Here is a 14,729-nt window from a genome sequence, read left to right as displayed (position 1 = left end):
TGCAGAATTGGATGCCAGTTAGTGTCAACTTAGGGAGTGATTGTGCGATATGAGCTCAACGGTTCAGGAGCACTTGGAAAGACAATTATGCATACTCCCCTTCACCCCTTTGTTGAGCCTTAATAAAACTTATGACAAGAACCAGTTTGCTGCTCTAAAAATACACAAACAGCAATTACCAAGGGCGGCCAACAAGCCTAAATTCACTTAGTGGAATTTTTCGAATATTTTTTAATGAAGGTCATAGACTCTCGTCAATGGTCATCACCTGATAGTTTCTGGCTTCTGTTTATTTAATTTGATCTGTGTTAATATTTATTAACAGAAATGAGATTCAGGGCACTGATTACAGATGGTACTTGGTGAAGCTCCCAAAACTGCAGGAGAATTGAGAAATCATTATAGAGCTCCCTCTAATTGAACAATATGAGAAATGTGAGTGCCTATGAAAATTGTCATGTTTTATTAATGCCACAAAATTTCCAAATATAATAACATTCTGTAGCCAGTAATTTACCAAGTACAGAACTGTAATGGGACCTTTGCTGTTCTTTCTGTTAAGAAACTTTATTGACATTAAATATAGATGCTTCTTACTTCTTTATTCAGCTCACAGATTGAATTAATGTTAATTATTTGTTACCAAAAAATCATGGATTGGCATTGCTCAGCTACTGATGTTTCTACATGAATGTTGGAGAACTGTAGAGAACATGTTAATATAAATCCCCTACACCTTATCTATCTCTGTAGCTAAGAAGCAGAAAGAGGGAGGGCTGGTGGAGAGCTACAGTATGCAGTTTAATTACCTAGGGAGATTGACTGCACAACATGTCTCTGCTCAATACCTCTGCAACAGCAAGAGGTGTAATTGAAAAGATTTCCTTTACTTTAACTGACTCATTTTGGAGTGCGACCGAAAACCGAGAAAGCATACACAAGCAAAACTAATCTAAAAAAAATATGAATCTGTAGAAATCTGACTCTGGCCTGGGGTCATAACTCCTGACCAGGCTTGAGTGAATTTTAAACCGACACCTGCTGTTGTACATGATATCTCAGAAATAGCTGAAAAGTGAGATAACATAATCAGAAGGAGCCACTAGACCACAAGGGAAATGATCACTCTTAAACCCCCATTCATAGCAACAGCATGGCTGGACGTACAGAGCCTATAAAACCCTCTGTAACACTGTTGTGGGAAATACGCCTTATATGTCTCCTTCAATGTTCTCAGGAAATCGCCATTTCCGTTACAATTAAACTAATCTCAAACCTTAAATGGGATTTGATTCCTGCATCCATACAAATCCAAAGAAAAAGCATTACGTTCTTGTGTCAGCACCAGTGCTTAATACTCATCTACTTGGCTGTTGCTTTAGGAATTCTTTCTTCCTTCACTTTGAAGTGTCAATGTGTGCACTTCTTCAAATGCCACAACTCGTTAGCATGTCTGACAATGAAGTGAATATGGTAGTAGTGTGAACAATACAGTTGGCTACTTATAGATCTATGCAGAATCATATTAGTCAATATTAGTTTGTGGATTCAGATTCCAGGTGGGGCCTCCTGTTGTACCCATGAGCTAGGTACAGTACTTCATTCAGACTACTCCACTAAAAAGTTAATCTGTATAAATAAATACTAATTTTAGTCGCTTAAGTTAAAACCATTACCCACATAAGACACTAAAAATAGTTCTTTATCCTTTCCTAAATGGTTAAACACCAACAGTAAAAGGTGTCCTTCTTCTAAGTTTAAATTTAGAAGGTGCACAGTACACGATTGTGACATTTTGGAATATTATTATTTTCAATAATATATATATATACACTGTATGCATTGAGGCTTGTTTCCTAAATGCTTAGGAAACCATTTTATGCTAAGGAAAAGAGTAAAGTTTCCCCATTTTTTGCCATCTCATTAAGTTTTTATTCTATGACCTAGTTCCCTCTGAAAGAAAGATTTGACAGGAAGGTTTTCTGCCTTGAGCAGACCTGATTGGGCTCAGGTGTGTGAGGTTTGTAGATTGAAAAGGGGTTCAAAAAAAGCAATTGCAAAAAACATGACCAAATGTAAATGCAATACCTTATCATCATATTTCAGACTGGACATACTGGAGTCATAGAATGCTCTGCTAATCACAGTTTGCATTTTAATGAAGGCAGTCAAAGTTAAACGCCCAGGAGCCAACCACATTACACTGTTGTTAGTAGCTTTGACGCATTAATCCATACTGCATTTTACACTTGGTAGTGACTTTCTAAAATTGCAAAACCTAAATACTAACTCAAGGGATCCATTGGAAGCAATGTGGTACAATTAAAGAATACTGGAAAAAACACAAATAGTTATTTTGAAATAACACTTTAGTTCTTTATTTCCTAATTACCATTTTGTGCCAGACCTAAGCATTGAGTAAATCAGAAAAAAGGACCCAAAGATTGTATTGAAAATGTTTATCAATTCAAAACATAAATACATTGAGTAGAGTCTACTGTAATATATTGTGTTTTTAGAGGCAACACGCTACACAATACACATGGAGATATGTAGTCTGGATAAGAAGACTATCTCTGTCTCTTTTGGGTTTAGGAGCTGGATGCTTTTCATGTATCTCTGCCAATATCTTTGTTTTTTTAGCAGATAAAATATGAACATATTCATGGCTCAAGATATGTGCTCTTTGGAACCTTAGGAGCCCTGGAAATGGGATCATAATCCAAAATTGTGTAGCAGACCACTGAACAAGATCTTCCAGTATCCAGGTTGGTAATAGAAATGTGGGCACTCAGCTGTAGTAAACCTATCTGCTATTGCTGGCTCCGTGAAATTCACTGTTGCATATATTTAGTGTACTGTATATTTTAGTGTTAAAATACTAAAATAAAATCCTATTTATAACATCTGTAAAGTATTTAAACCAATTTGCAGTTCTTTCAACAAGACAGCAACTAGCAACTAGGCTCCGTGAAATTCACTGTTGCATATATTTAGTGTACTGTATATTTTAGTGTTAAAATACTGTAAGAAAATCCTATTTATAACATCTGTAAAGTATTTAAACCAATTTACAGTTCTTTCAACAAGACAGCAACTAGAAGTTAAAAATATGTCGAATACATTTAAAATGTCTTGATTTATAAAAAAAACACTTATAACACTTTCACCACCACACTTTCTTGTAGCATTTTACATCACACATCTATGTTCAGTAAAGAAGAAAAAGTAGTAGTGCTTACTTTTTCAGTTTCAGACTAAAATCCTTTTACTGAATGCTTCGGCCTTGGTTTTTTAAGATTCCAGATAATTCTGATGTACATTCACTTAACACAATTGGTCAGTACCTTTTTTAATCAACGCCAAGAGCATGAAGCTAAATTGGAACATTATACTCATTTTTAACATGGAATTGAGCAAAAACAGATAAATGAATCCGTAACTTTTTACATCTATCACAGAGGATATCATAGAGCATATGAGGTGGTTTGAGAATTTGCTTTATCATAAGACAAAAGGCTGTTATTCTGGCTTCTCTTCCATCCTTGAGCACCTCTGGGTCAAAGAGAAATGACACACAGGCATTGTGGGAAGTTTCAGGCAATTCCCCCTGAGGCATTGTGTCAGGCACACGTAATGCCTATTCTCCAAAACCTGCTGCCTTTTGTTATGCTGATGGAACCAGCAGGCTCCGCTTTTTTGTTGAAGACTGAGAGACAGAGTAAGAGGAGAGAGAGAGGAGAGAGAGAGAGAGAAAAGACATCCTACTCTGGTGACCCAACCCCAGCTTCAACGTCAGAGCCTACAAGAGACAAAACAAGAGATCGTCAGCTGGGCACATACATCCACACACACGCACACTCTCCCAGCCACACGACACTACACTGTCCTTGGCTACGCACTGGCTTTCTCTTCGAAGCTCACATCCAGCGGCACGGACAGAGCCTCCGCAGACTGAACTCATGGTGAGTGGACTGGACACTGGCTTGCCTCCCCTGAACCAAGGCAAAGCAGGTGACAGCAAGAAATCCATGGGCAAATGAACAGAAGGCAAGGGATGGTGAAAATAATGATAACCCTTAAATAAATGGTGCGTCGTGCAGCCTTTGTGACATCACATTGTCTCTAGTGGAGCAAGCATTATCACATGGACAGAAAGACAGGAAACGGCAGTAACTGATTGCTCCTTGGCATTTGAAGAGACTTAAAGGCTTTTGCGGCAGCTCTGGGCTTCAGTATTTGGACAGCTCCCTTGCTCAGGAGTGTTGTGTGTGAGAAGCAGCAGCAAGCAGGCGGCGACTGAAGCTTCAGCAGCAGCCTTGTCAGCCACTTCCCCCCATTACTTCCAGCCTTCGGTCACACGAGCCCAGTCTGAAGAGCAGCAAGCCATGGCCAGCGTGCAGCAAGGAGAGAAGCAGCTCTTTGAAAAGTTCTGGAAGGGAACCTTCAAAGCTGTGGCCACTCCGAGACCAGAAAGCATCATTGTAGCCAGTATAACAGCCAGAAGGACTTTGAGCAAGTAAGTGCCTTCATTTCAAACCGATCCACTTAACTATACCTTTAACTTATGAGAAGAATAGGGCTATTTGTTGAATTTAAAACCGAACTTAAGACACATGGTTCGGATTAATTCGTTTCCTTGATTAATTTCGGATACATTTGTCTACTTTTTTTCAGTTAATTGATTCTGTCTGAGTTGCTGAGTGCATCATGTTATAAACAAAATATGAAAATAGAAAAAGGCCCAGAGGAACAGGCTGTCTTTAAAAGCTTTTTGGCTCCACACCTAACTTTCCTCATAACTGGCAATGGTTAATAAATTACACATCTTTGGGAAACGTCTGCGTGACCTGCCAAAAAGGGGCAAACTGTGTAAAAACTGCATTTTACCTACAAAAATTGATGAGTTTTCTGCCTTAAGATCTGAACTGTCTTCTGCCTTTGTCAGATATGAGCTGCTCTACTTATTTATTCTTTTTTTCACCAGTATCACAAAGGTGACTTGTTGGATTATCAGCAGCTAGCATTGGCAAGTGAAAAGTGATTTGTGATTCATTTCAAACCACTGTGTGCTCTGCCAGTATCTCTTATCCCAGCTTTGCTGTCTTTACATTCCGTAAAGATCCAGCGCTGACAACTCTTATCTCACCCAATCCTAATTCAGTCATTGGGAGGGCAGACCGTTATGAGAGGCTCATAAATGTTGACTGAAGTCTGCAGAAACCTTCTTTGCCATACAAAGTTGTAGCCAGTTTGTGTAGTTAGCAGATGAGCACTGCAGAATATAATACATTTGAGCATTACAATGTTTTTCAGGTCTTCCGATATTTTTATTTTTCAAACTATTCAGAGTTAAAACCCGTTTCTCTTTAAAATGATGACAGGCAAGCAACATTTAGTTGTTTTTTTCAAACCACTTGCATTATTTTAGAAATGTGGCTTTTATGTGAGTAAATAAGTGAATTAGCTTGTAAAATAAACATACTGTATTTCTTCTTAATGTTTTGAATCAGAGGGGGCATAAGAGACACTAAACGTTTACAAAAGTACTAATGATATAAAATTCCCTAACTGATATATGTATGTAGTTAGCTACTCTTTGAATGTGTCAATATATTTTCCTAAAAAATAAATATCAAGACATGACAGTTTGCTAATACCTTACTTGCTTGGTGAAGATGATTACTTGTTTTTTTTAGGTAAGCTTCTTATTTTAACAAAACTGACTGATGAATTATAAGCAATTTGTACAGAAAATGTGAAATAAGGGAAATACTCCCTTCTGACAGAATAAGGGCTTTTCTTTGAAACTAATCTAGTATTTCAATTATATATTCAGCTGCATTTCCATAGCATAGTATAATCCAAATTTAATTACTTGTGAGAGTGGTTTTCCAGAACAAGCACAACAATAATAAAGTCTGCCCTCTGTTATTTTCTTATTATAGCTATATGGTTTCTATAATTTCTCTACATAAAGTGTAACCGAGCAATTTCAAACATGAATCCTGTCTGAATACTATAGAATCCAATATATTCAGTGTGATAGTAAAACATCATACAGTATACAGTATACCCCAGTAAAATTATGATCTTCATTCTTGTCACTTTTGCATTGTTTGATAGTTGTGCTCGATCTAACTCACCTCTTGTGTGTTTGAGAGGATGTTAGCAGGTGTGGCACACAGATTACAAACCCAGCATCCTTTTTAAAAATCACATGTAACTAAGCCACCGTTAAGCTTTGGAAGGGTTTTCTTTCTCTTTATTGTATCCATTCTTAAATACACACTAGAACACAGAGAAGACCCTGAGGAACTTATGCTGGGAAAGATCCAAAGCCATTCATTGTTTAAAGGGAAATATCTCTTTCAACAGAATTTGTGGGTACTGTAATAGCAGATCGAAAGCATTCATCCCCACTGAGTAAGCAGGCCTCAATCTTCCACTTTGCTGAAGTAACATACTGCAGTGCATAAGCACTGAACTGGGCATTTGACAATGCTTGATAGCAGAGAAAAAGGAAACTACAGAATGGGGATGTGTAATTATTGCCCTTTCATTTTCTATGTATTGTCCTTTTCTTCAAACGTCACTGGAGCTGACTATAGCCTCCCCTGCTGACTGCCGTTGGGTAATTAGAGAGGTACCCCTCCCCCCACCCTCTTTCAACTCTGGGGGAAAAAAGGGTGATGTGTTCACGAACACTCCAGCTGGAGGGTTTCTCTCTGGGTCATTATATCCTGCAAGCTGTTTTGTACCAGGGTGAGGCTCATTAAAAATGCAACCAGTTTTGGAGGGGGAGAGAAGGTGGGGGAGGGAGGAGACCTAACCGGAGTTGAAGCAGATGGCAAGCAGGGAGATGGAAAGGGAGAAGAGGGGATGGCTAAGAGTGAGTGCCTCTTCCTGAACAGATGCTAGCTTGAAGAGGAAAAGAGTGAGGGGATTAAAAGCAAACTCCTGTATCAGCCTGATCTAAAGGACAAGGGATTACGTGTTCATTGAAAAAACATCCACCATGAAGGAAATTGTGTTTATGCATACACCCATCCATTATCAGCAAGCTGCTTATTCCTGGTTCGGACTTGTGACAACCTAGAGTCAACCTGCAAGCATTAGGCACAAGGCACAAGAGGGGATATCGGACCCTCAAAGAGTGCACAGACACTATTTACAGACACACATTAATGTAACTGGAGCACATGGAGAAAGCCCATAGAAACACAGGAAGAATGTGCAAATCATAGTAAAGGCACCCTATCCCAGAAGTAAACCCAGGACCCAAACGTTGTGTGGCAGTATCATTCGCTGCTATACCGCTCTGCTACCCAGCCAGGGCTAAATAGTGCACATCTCTTTTCTTTGTGTGTGCTTGCTTGACTCATGCTGTGGTCTAGAGTACTTAGTGGTAGTGCGGAGGATATTAAACTGATGAGTATCTATTTAGCCGGTCCCACACTCTACCCACTAAAACTTTGCAAGAACTTTTGTTCATCCTGTAATTGCAGTTGCTCAAGCACAGTGATATGTATTGCCGGAGCACAATCAAAATGATGTGCCTGAGCTGAAATTGTCATCATGCAGATGTGCATTGCTCAACTCAGTTAGACTTTACAGCGTCAAAGATGTTTTCTAAAACGGCATAAAATCCTCACTTTCCTCCAAGAGTCTGTCTTTCACTTTGCAAATGTTGAACTGGACTGTAGCATTTCTGGTTTTATACATTTCCTCTTTATTTGAAAGTTACTTATTTTTTAGAATAACTAAGCAACTGAGTGGTTCTGATGTTCAAATGTTTTTTTGTGCCTTTATACAAAATCTTCAGTATGAATATCCTTTAAGGCTGTTAAAATATAGTGCTTAATGGAAACAGAGATCAGAATTGTTTGCTTATTAAAATAATGCTTGATTCATGCTCTAAACATACAGTATCCCTTTATGAAGTGGATCCCCTTAAGAAAGACTGATAAATGTCCACAATGTCCTTTGATATAAGTCCCTTAAGATCTCCAAGCTTTATAGAGTAAAACTAGCAATGAGTTCAACCCAGCAATTTGCTGATTCAGTTAAGGATTAATTAAAATAAAGAGTTTGACTGCAACGCACACCACTCAGTGTGTGGGTCCCCAGGACGAGCATTAGCATTGCAACAAAAGGCACTGGGGTGCTGGTCACTTCACCCAAGCTCTTTTTATCCTGCCCTCTAACATAGGGAGAAGATTGCATGTGCTGAAAATGTGAAGTTGTCCTTGCGCTTTGTTTTTAATTAACAGGATTTTGATGATCCAACTCCGAGCAACAGACTTTGGTACTTTCAAAAGAAAAAAAACTAAAGAATACCTGCTCCTTTTCCAAAAGTCCTCTCTATGCGGTCCCTCCGTACAGGTTTGGAAAATGGCTTGATGGGTAATCAGCTGACTATTTTAAACCAAAAGCCTTTATTTTGATTATAGGACTATAAGCAGATTCAGCCTGACAAACTAGCCTCTCTTAAAAGGTGTCTCTTGTTTGTCACACCCTTATGTACCTGAGCACAGACCTTCATTGAGAACTCCTTTGCCCAGTTAACTCAGGGCAAATATACCATTGGCCTTAATCAACACTGGCCACCTGGGAAATGTAGTTTGTGCTTATGGGCTCACCAAGCCACTGAATTTAAATAAGCAAAATGATAAATATTTGATATATCTTAGATTTCCATAAAGACCCTCTCTGTACCCTTGTCCCATATTGTGCCACAATATACAGTATCTATCTGAAAATAAGGGATATACATTTTACAAATTTAGCGTATTCTTATGTACATTCTTTAGCAAGCAATAGTTTTAAGGGAAATATATTTCTTTTCACAAATGAGGTGGAAAAATCTAGTAGGGGAATATTTTGCTTTTGACACATTTTTAACTCTTCGTCTTGAAAACGTACTGTACAGCAGCCTGAATGAATAACGAGACGTAAGGCTAGTAATGTCTGATTGCACATGTTGTCAAGCACAGTCTAATTAACTGTGCTGCTATTATGTACCTGATTGAAAGCCTTGGAGGCATACTGCTTCTTTCAAATCACATTTTTGTCATTTTGGCTCCAAATTTATTCCGTTACTATGGCTGTTTATTAAATGTAATTACAAAGCTCTTTTAAAAAGCTGTTGGGCCACCCTTGAAAAATCACTTTTAAGTTTAAAGTGATTGGGTTCCACCTACACAGCATTTTATCCAGCATTGAATTTAAATAAAATTGACATAAAAATGGACCAGTTACCAATCCAATGGTCACTGTGTTGTACCAGAGAATATATCAGAAGAGTATAATGTGATGGCTACAGCTGTAATGATGAATCAAGCACAAACTCATTTTTATTGTGCAGACAGAATACATAGTCCTGACCAAGTACAATACAATAAGTAACAATTAGATTGAAACTATTTTTTAGCATTCGTTATTGTTTATGCAACAGTAAGTAGGCTCAAGGGAGAGACCACCTCACCAAACCAGCACCATTTTTTTGATCTGGGCAATCGATGTGAAAATATTCTAGATCAAATTTTGTTTTATTGTTTGGTATTTTGTAGGTTTTCTTTCTATTCCAGTATTAAACTAACTGCAAGCTTTCCACAAATACTGTTTTCTTGTACAATGTACTGCACCAGAGTCTGATTGTAGTGCTGTGTTCTCCAGTTCAGAGCTGAAAAAGATTGAAAAGCAATTAAAGTTCAGCGTGGCTGTTGGTGTCTTGCTATTGCAGTGCTGAATGGCTGACATAGTGGCCTTCAGAGGTTTAAGAATAACTCCACTCTAATCTAATGGCAAAGAAATTCAGAGAGTGGGTGGTAACTGCACTGTTGTTCAGAACAGTTCCCTTACCACAGCAACACAGAAAAACTAGTCAGACATGGAGCTGGACAACCAGACAGTAAGACAAGACAACCTTACCAGACAGTAAGACAAGAAGTAAAAAAAAATATTGAGCTGAATTATAACAAATGAATGTACAAAATCTACATCTGTATATGAGTACAGCTAAGAAGCAACATTTTATTCTTCCAATTTAATTTCATTGACAAAGATTATTTTTCATTTTCATAAAACTATTACTCAACTCAATGTCAACACTAATTATTTAATGAGAAATGTTGGCATGTTTTTAGAACATGTTACAAATGGAAACCTTTGTTTGAAATATTAGTACAGCTGAAAATATGACTATATTGTGTAAGATCTTTTTGTTATTTATCCTGGTAATTTTTTAAACAATTTAATTAAACTAATGCAAGAACTGTTATCTATTTAAGAAATCTGAGTTAGTAACTTGGCATTTTGAACTTCGGTGAAAACTTCACATCACATTTGAACTTGTGGGAGTTCTTTGGAACATTAAGGAATATTTGGGAGGAACTTAGCATGTTATGAATGATTTTGAACAAATTTGGACTTTAGAGAACTTTTTTGAACATTTTGGAAAACTTGTGAGCTGAGGAAGACGTTTGAACACTCTTGCTTAATATTTTACCTTTGGACTCTGTTTATACTGTATACCAAAAGATCTTTTTCTTACTTCTTGAAATGCTCTCTCATCATATTTCCTAATTAAGAGTAATTGGCGTTCCAATGACTCATTGTAAGCTCTTCACAGAATTCTTTACTGTTTCTGCCCAGCAACGCTGCTTGTTTTAATACAGGTACTAGGACAGGAAAGCTTACTTAAGCTTTTACTATGGCCAATTAAACGAATTGGACAAATTATTCTCTTTGTAGTTTTTTAAATCAAATCTGTCATCTCTGTTTTGAGTCTATATTTAATATCTATTACTGGACTATATTCACTTTTATTTGATTGAAGGCTGCATATATACAGTACAGCTCGAAATTACTCTATGTTTCAGATCTTTGAAAGAACTAACGTTGTTTTCCTGCAGTGTTGGCTACTATGCAGACCCAGCTAAGATTTAGTCATTCACTAAATATTTCTATACTTAATGACATTTCTATCAGATGTGGACAAGCACAAAAAATTTATATATATGTATATTTCACTGAAAAGCTGATTCAATATTATATGGATATGAAGGATTTTCTGGTAATATAACAGTTTATTGGAATACAGTACTGAAGACTTCAAAAACAGGATTTACGGTACTTAATATTCACAGAGTGCAGAAGCATACAGTATTACATTTTATATTTATAATAGTGCTGTTAGACATCTGAATCATTCAGTGTTCCAAATTATTTTTCAAATTATCGTAAAGGCTTCTGCATCTTTTAAAACAGAAACAGACCAGATAATTCACAATAAAATATTCACTTCCTTGTCAGAGAGATCCCTTGCAGAAACTAATCATTAAAGCAGTTTAACCAACCTTCACACTGTCTTAATGGATTATTAATTTATGTGGCTGGCATGCTTATCCAAAGCAACATACATTTGAACAGCACCACATATTACAGGAGAAATAGGCGAAAGGTACCTAGTTCAACAGTGTACTAACTGTTCCCCATACAGAATTTAAACCTGATACTTTCTGAGTTGGAGATCTCTTAACTGCACATACGGCGGGGTTAGTTTTCATCTTTCTGGCACTCTTGTAATTACTGGTACATTTAGGAGTGAATTTTTAAGGATTTTTCCCATGTGTACCATTAAGTACTGAAGAAACATAAACACATTCTGTAAATTCATTGAATCAATTCATTTTATGAATTTTTGCTAGCTGAAAACACATGGGTAGGTCCAGACTCTTTGAATTACATCTATTCCCACTGATCCCTTTCCGAAATGTCAGAGTCTCGTTTTGCTAACGAGACTAATTTGGGTCTCTGGGACAAATCTGAAGTAGGTACATCTGCACCTCAGATATTGTTCTGCCTATTAACATTCATTAACTGTCCAATTTGTTATTCCAACCTCTCTTATTGTTTACCCTGATTGTTTATAATTATTAAATTATCTTTTCCATTATGATAACGGACATAACAGAATAAAGTCTGGAGCCCTGGGTGCTGGGTATGTTTGTCTTAAAGAAGGAAGAAAACAGAAAATATTGGTCAGAAGTAGCTGAAATAACTGCAGACATCCTGTTCCTATTAAGTAGGACATCCAGTAACACCATGTGTATTTTCCATCTGGTTAAATTGTGGTGTTTTCCTTTTTAATTGATTTTCACAGTCAATTCAAATTGTTTTACATCTCTTAAAACACTATCTAAAAAATGACAGCTTAATTTTGTTTAACATGACATACACATTTCTGAAAGTGCATATTTAATTATTTTCTGATTTCCACTGTAACCAAAGTGTGTGTTTAAAGTTTAAATGGATTGTGAGGCCAATCTACATACTGTAGAATATGAGGAAGGCAAACTTCTTGTTTTGTCTTGTTTTGGACCTGCTTCATTAATTTACATAACATTTTGCTTTCTCCCAGTAATTTCTTTCCTTAGGGGGAAGACAGATTGTTTTTGTTTTCAACAGACAAGTGATTATGAAAAATTAGCATCATGTTATACATACCTTATTAAGTGGATAAAAGCCGAATTTCCTGTGATTGGAGACTATATAACAGCAAAGTCACAGACCAATCAAATTCTATGTACTGTGACAGAGCTTTAAACCAAAGAAACAGACCCAATGATGTCTGTTCCAATGGTTTTGCAGGAAAGGGTTTGGGGAGTTAGTGCCGCATTATAGCAAATCTGCATAGGTTTTGTTAACTCTTAGTAAATCTATATGATCATCTAAAAGATATGGTCTGCATACAAATTACACACTTAGTGCTGGAATGTAACTGTCCTGCAATGCCCAAAGAAAGACAATAATGCAGGGGATCTCACTGACAGAACACGTCTCTTAACAACACAGAGCAATCAGAAGGTGAGAATTAAAAGAACGCATTTTTCTTGAAATCAGTTCACATTAACTAAAATTATATACTGTATAGTAGCTGTGAGATCAATATCTTTAATGTCAACTTTATAGACTCTAAAGACTTCCCGAGGAGAATAATGAACCAAACCTAGTGAAGACGGCTGCTGGATAAATTCATGCATCCAAATGTGTCCAGAACTGGAAGGAGACCAGAACTGTTTGGCGGCAAGTTGCACAGGGATTTGAAAGAGTTTGAAAGAATTAGTGCCTGTACAGCTCTCTGGCTGGTGGGCAGTGGAAAGGGAGGGAAAAAAGCCAGGCAGCAATATTATTCTTTAAAGCTCCCTTAGGAGACTAGACATGACAAAAAGTCAAAAATGTTCAGCGGGCAGTGGAGTGTGAGAAGGCATATTTTGCAAAAATATTGCAGAGGGGAGCTTCTGGTGCATGTTATGAAATTAACCAGCGGTACAAAACACATAACATAAAAGCAAGAGATTATTTTCAAACAATAAAGCAGGGTGGTTTGCTACAATTTACTAGAGAAACCATTTCGATTTAAACTCTGTCTGCTTGTTCTATTACAGGAAGAGTCTGAATGACTAGTACATCTATTAACAACTGCTTTGATAATTTAAGTTAAATAACATATACATTGCAAAAGTGATGATTAAATTTACTAATACTTCAACCTTTTGCCCTCGGCTAATTTTATATTCATATGAATCATGAATAAGTATTGAAGATGTAGGAAAAAAAACACAAGTTTTCAATTACTGTCTGTAAATAAATACAGACACCCCCACCTTCACTTAAGTTTACTGAATCTTCACAGAATTTCATTGACCCCTGTCTGTACAATTATCCGTGCGATGCAAGATGCCTTATACTGGCGCTGGTATCTGGACAATCACAGCTGGAACTGGAACTGGAATTGGCAAATGTCTTAAAGGTGGAAGCACAAAATCGAATGTTACACACAAACCATTTCTACCGAAACACCTTTGGAAGAGAAGTGCGGTCTTGTATAAGATGATCGTTTGCAATAATGTAACATTCCTCCTTCGAACTGAAAAGAAAAAAAAACAAAAGATGTATATCGGAGGTACTGTAAGCTGTTAAATGCAAACAGGGAATAACCAGACTTTGCTGCAGTACTGCACTATTTTTATCGCAGCGCCTGCTGTTACGGGTCACAGTAGGCTTTCACTGATCACTCACTAGGGAGCCGTCAAGCAGATGGTGCGACCCAAACCGAGAGCTTACGCACTGCCCTGCGCCTGCCAGGAGGACAGGCTGCTGATATTGTACTAAATTATTAGACGCAACGCCCTGGCACCTTTCACTTCAGGAAAAAAAAACAGACAGACATCTTTTCCCTGTCTGGTGAGAAATCCACCACTATGTTGCATTAAAACTTCTGTAGATGGTACAGCAAAAAAAAAAAAATCGCACAGCAGACAGGGATATACTGTACACATATGTATGTTCCCCAGTTTTCCCATATGGTTTCTCAATTTTCTGTACATTTTTTGCATGCCTTCTTTTTTTGCTGTATTGTGTCATGATTTCGCTGTGCCTCACTGTTTATCATGGTACTGTATGCGACAGGGAATGTTTGCAAGAGACACCAACATTTCCACTGTTAGCTTAACACTTCATTCAGCTTCCCTGCTGTCACATGGGTGTTATTTGCAGACGATACAAGAGTTTGTTTCATGTCTGGTGTTCTGTAAAAGGCAGATGATCTCCTGTATATGCACAATAAAGTATCTATCTTGTATAAAACACACTAATTGATCCTTTTCTAAAAGCAAAATCTTTTGAGTTCTGTTTTAGAAGACATTCAACAGAAAGGCATTCAA

The 14,729-nt window shown here is 37.3% G+C and overlaps 1 protein-coding gene across 2 annotated transcripts in view; it reads left to right on the top strand.

The window, feature by feature from the left end:
- Positions 1 to 3,795: 3,795 nt before the first annotated feature.
- srrm4 (serine/arginine repetitive matrix 4) overlaps positions 3,796 to 14,729 on the top strand; it is a 64,433-nt gene continuing 53,499 nt past the window's right edge. For both annotated transcript variants that reach the window (XM_015366393.2, XM_015366392.2), the window contains exon 1: positions 3,796 to 4,519. In XM_015366393.2, coding sequence (XP_015221879.1) covers positions 4,389 to 4,519 — 131 coding nt within the window. In that variant the 5' untranslated portion in view covers positions 3,796 to 4,388. The remainder of the gene's footprint in view (positions 4,520 to 14,729) is intronic.

The sequence above is a fragment of the Lepisosteus oculatus genome, chromosome 22, assembly GCF_040954835.1.
Source record: "Lepisosteus oculatus isolate fLepOcu1 chromosome 22, fLepOcu1.hap2, whole genome shotgun sequence".
NCBI classification, from domain to species: Eukaryota; Metazoa; Chordata; class Actinopteri; order Semionotiformes; family Lepisosteidae; genus Lepisosteus; species Lepisosteus oculatus.
The sequence above is the reverse complement of the archived record's forward strand: the minus strand, read 5'-3'. Positions and strand labels throughout refer to the sequence as shown.